General features: G+C 39.0%; 1 protein-coding gene across 1 annotated transcript; it reads left to right on the top strand.

Moving 5' to 3' along the window:
- Positions 1–4202: 4202 nt before the first annotated feature.
- Positions 4203–5057, top strand: LOC103110454 (olfactory receptor 4D10-like). Its single transcript, XM_007519621.2, has one exon. The coding sequence runs from the start codon at positions 4203–4205 to the stop codon at positions 5055–5057; it is 855 nt and encodes a 284-aa protein (XP_007519683.2).
- Positions 5058–5062: the final 5 nt, after the last annotated feature.

Below are 5062 nucleotides of genomic sequence, written 5' to 3' on the forward strand. Positions count from 1 at the left end.
CAAAGTCAAGAACTTGGGGTCTACCTGCCCTATTGATCACACCATGGTCTCAGGCATAAACTAACCTGACTAATTGGAAAAAAAAAGAAAAAGATCTGTGTCCTACCCAACAATTACAGCTGTTTTGCCTATGTGTACTTTTTTATTATCTCCCTTGCTGTGGCATAAAATACTGCACAAAGAGCAAGGGGCTGGTAGACCCAGTAGAGTGCACACAGTACTGTACACTAGGGTCCAGGTTCAAGTCCCTGGTTCCCACCTGCAGGGTGAGAGCTTTGTTTATTGGGTAATGTACTAAGGGGGAAAAAAAGAAGCAATTAAATCCCAACACACCCACATTCTGGTAAGAGTGGAAGTGCATTCTACATAACATTCAAACCATTCAATAAATGGAAATAACTGTTACAAATCTGTAGTCAGCTTTACATTCTTTATTGATGATTTGATATTGATTTGCAAAATTATGAGATAACAGGGATATAATTCCACACCATTCCCACCACCAAAGTCTGTGTCCCCATTCCCTTCATTGGAAAACTGCAGTGGGTCCCCCAAAGCCACAGATCTGGATTGATTATTATTTCTGTAACTAGCTCGATTTTTATATATTGGACCTTTTTTTTTCCTATGATCCTGCTTTCTCTTCCTGTCTAAGTCACACCAACACCTATTGCTACTTCTGAATGTCCTTCCTTTTTTTCCTTTTTTTTTTTTCCCTCTCTTATCTCCAGGTCTTGGTGGAATTTGGAGTTCAGAGTCCTCTGGTCATCTTCCCTAGCATTTCTCATTCTCTCTGGGAGTATGGGCCAAAATTCTTTTGGGGGATTACAGAAGGTGAAAGATCTGACTTCTGTAATTGTTTCTCCACTGGATGTAGGTGTTGGCAGACTCCTACCCCCAGCCTGTTTCTGTCTTTCCCTAGTGGGGTAGGGCTGGAGAGATTTATCAACATTCCTATCTAGCTGTATTCAGATTAAGATTCCATCAGATTAAGGTCCTAGAAAATAGGAAAAAAGAATTCCCCCAAGCATCTTCTAAGTCTTGTTTCTGTACATGTGTAAGTTTATTACATCACTGCAGGATGATCTCACACAATCATCTAGTGTATAATTAGACGGTGGACTGGCAACAAAGGATTTGTCCAATACTATTTTTATTTTCTTCTTTTTTTTTTTTTGGCAATAGAATTGAAACTCATTTGTATGTAGTGTCTTCTGAGAATTTCAAGGCATGAAAATTGGACTCTTTCAGTCTCTCAGGCAATAGAATTTGGCATGATCTAACAAAGTCCTGATTGACCTGTGGATAAGGGGATATATTTTTCTCTGGTACTACTCAATAATTTGGACACCAATAGAAATGTAGCCATGTGTGTGTGTGTGTGTGTGTGTGTACATCTCAGTGACTTTTTAATAACTCCCATTGAAACGGCAGCACCAACGGCAGAATCAGTCACTTGACTTCCATTTCTTATCCAGTAATATTCCCTCTGCAATTTTTATAGTAGATGACAGTAGGGGCATTGTACCTAAGACAGAGACACTGGGGAAGTTTGTGTAAATATAATTCTGTAAACCTTCTCTTGCTCTCCTAAAAGGGTAGCAAAGACTCTAGCATATTTTGTCTTCTGAGGGGCTTCATCTTGGAAAACAAAATAATTATAAAGTAATGACACTGGTGTCCTGTTACTTATTGTACAAATGCATGCAGTTTGTAGGTGGTGTTGAAGCTTTAAAGAAATTAAAGACACTGTGGTCTGGGAGGTGGCACAGTGGATAAAGCATCAGACTCTCAAGCAGGAGGTCCTGAGCTCAGTCCCCAGCAGCACATGTACCAGGGTGATGTCTGGCTCTTTCTCTCTCCTCCTATGTTTCCCATTATTAAATAAATAAAATCTATTTTTAAAAAATTAATTAAAGACATTTAATATCTAAGTTTAGTTTTTGCTTAATGAAATTAGGATATCTGTGACTGTATACTAATAGTTTGCTTGGATATTTTTCAGGTATATTTAGTGCTTCAGACTCAAGATGACTCCGTGACAGAAAGGATAAAGGTGTGTTAACTATTAGGAACAGAGATGTGTTGTGAGAAACGTGAAAAATGTGGTTTACTCAGTGTGAGACAGACCACCTTGTATGTGTTGTAACCTTTTGGCCAATTTATTGAAAGCCTAGTCAGAGTCATGCTGAAGCAAATTGCATTTCCAGAGGTCCTTTCCAACAAATGCTTCTCTTCAGACAGAATCTTGCAAAATTCTTATGGCACAAAACTAGACCCTAACTATTATTTGAGATAAAAGGGATTAAATTTTTCTCTTTATCTTCTTTCTATCATTTCTTTCCTCTTTCCCTTCAGTCAAGCATATATCCACAATATATTCTAAATGAAAACATGATAACATTAATACTCACTCATGGATGGTGGTGAAAAACCAAATAAATGAGGTTTTCCTATCTCTTCATATACAGTGAGCACTCAAAAGATATTAAGTTTCATTAGGTATAAAAATCATGATATCGGAAGTCCAGTGGTAGTGCAGCAGGTGATGCAAAGTTCAAGGATCCCGGTTCGAGTCCCCGGCTCCCCATCTTCAGGGGAGTCGTTTCACAGGCGGTGAAGCAGATCTGCAGGTGTCTTTCTCTCCCCCTCTGCCTTCCCCTCCTCTCTCCATTTCTCTGTCCTATCCAACAACAACAACATCAGTAACAACAAGGGCAACAAAAGGGAATAAATAAATAATTACAAAAAATTTTAAAAAGTCATGGTATCACCTCTCAGGTTTCCTATCCAAATCTACCTTTATTTTTCTTAGAAAACATTTTATTTACATATTATTACGTAGAATTTTCACCAATTTACAAAAACAGAACTCTACTTTGTTAAGTTGTAACATTTTGGCCATATGGACAAATTAATTTATCTATAGCAGAAGACTGTATAAATTATCTATAGCATGTTTACTTGTAAAAGAAAAAATGATCGATAATTTATTTTAAAAAGAAAGTTACTGTGTTAATATCACTGTCACTTCCTGCTGTGTCATCTGTTTGCATTAGTTTTGATCTAAAAGAAAGTGAGAGATAGAGGAGGTTTGTTACTGAAATCTCATGAACCAACTCTCAAGAGCAATTCAGATCTTTATTCTCTCTCCCACAGTCATGGACGGGTCACGAGCTCTATAAGATGAATATGTTCTAGAGAGTTTCACACAAGGTTTGAGAACTATTAATAGCACGACTCTGTGCACTTGAAATTTTGCTCAGGGGGGAGCCAGGTGTTGGCTCACCTGGTTAAGCACACACGTTACACAAGGACCCAGGTTGAAGCCTCTGGTCCCCACTTGCAGGGGGAAAGCTTCACGAGTAGTGAAGCAGGGTTGCAGGTGTCTCTGTCTCTTTCCCTCTCTATCTCCCCCTCTGCTCTCAATTTCTCTCTGTCTTTAGCCAAGAGTAAGTAGATAAAAGGAAAAAAGTATTTTTAAAAAATTTTTTGCTCAATGGATAGCTCTAAATTTTCAGTTCTGAATATGTAAAAAATAATTATTATATTTGTTGAGGCTCAGGTTTAAGATTATTTTGATCTAACAGTAGAAAGAAAACTAAAGGTATTTTAAAGTAAGTATTAAACAAGAAATCCCATATAATCACAAGAACTAAGCAAAATAGGTTAGAATTTTAAGAAATTCAGCATAAAACAAGCAGGAGGAAAGAAATTGACTTATAACACTGTAGTACTGTTTTTTAAAAAAACTCTTTTCAGAAAAACAAGACCTGCTTAAATTCAACAGGATATTTGCTAACATACATATTAAACTTTTAGATTATCAAATGTGTAAAAACAAGAACAATTTCATGTTTAAGTTACTGGCACAACTAACTTGCATGAAATAAAAATATTTTTTAAATTAATTAAATGTTGAATAAATAAAACATATTATGTAAATATCACTACAAATCATGCATGCTTATTCTTCCACAAAAAAAGATGTGTCTACAAAAAAAAATCAAAAACCTTTGCATATGATTGTTTGATAACAGAACTGATTGAAATTTTTAATCTTTTGACAACTCAACAAGTTGAGAAGATTCTCAAATGCGTTCTTAATGCTTAGAAAGAAAGACAAAAAGAGAAAGACTAAATAAATAGTCAAATACTTTCTCAGGGAGTAGCTTGAACAAATGACAGAAAAAGATGATTCAATGGATCTGAGCAACTACACCATGGTGAAAGAGTTCCTTTTCCTCGGCCTCACCCAGAATCAAGACCTGAGCTTGGTCTTGTTTCTTGTCCTGCTCTTGGTGTACGTGACCACTCTGCTGGGAAACCTTCTCATCCTGGTCACCGTCACCAGTGAATCTCGCCTCCACACCCCCATGTATTTCTTGCTCCGGAATCTGTCCATCGCCGACATCTGCTTCTCTTCCATCACGGCCCCCAAGGTCTTGGTGGATCTTCTGTCCAACAGAAAGGCCATCTCCTACAATGGCTGCTTCACACAGATGTTTTTCTTCCATCTCATTGGAGGGGTGGATGTAATTTCTTTGTCGGTGATGGCATTTGATCGCTATGTGGCCATCTCCAAGCCCCTGCACTATGTGACCATCATGAGTAAGGAACGTTGTGTTGGATTAATAGTGGGCTCCTGGTTGGGGGGCTTTACCCACTCCATCATACAGATCTCCCTGCTGCTGCCTGTCCCCTTCTGTGGACCCAATGTGCTTGACACGTTCTACTGTGATGTCCCCCAGCTCCTCAAACTCGCCTGCACCGATATTTTTGTGCTGGAGCTGCTCATGATCTCCAACAATGGGATGCTCACCACTCTCTGGTTTGTCTTCCTCCTGGTGTCCTACGTGGTCATATTACTGTTACTCAGGTCTCACACCGGGGAGGGCAGGAAGAAAGCCGTCTCCACCTGCACCTCCCACATCACGGTGGTCACCCTGCACTTTGTGCCCTGCATCTATGTCTATGCCAGACCCTACACCGCCCTCCCCACCGACAAAGTCATCACTGTCACCTACACCGTCATCTCCCCTCTGCTGAACCCTTGATCTAC

Source organism: Erinaceus europaeus, chromosome 17 (genome assembly GCF_950295315.1).
Source record: "Erinaceus europaeus chromosome 17, mEriEur2.1, whole genome shotgun sequence".
In the NCBI taxonomy this organism is placed as follows: Eukaryota; Metazoa; Chordata; class Mammalia; order Eulipotyphla; family Erinaceidae; genus Erinaceus; species Erinaceus europaeus.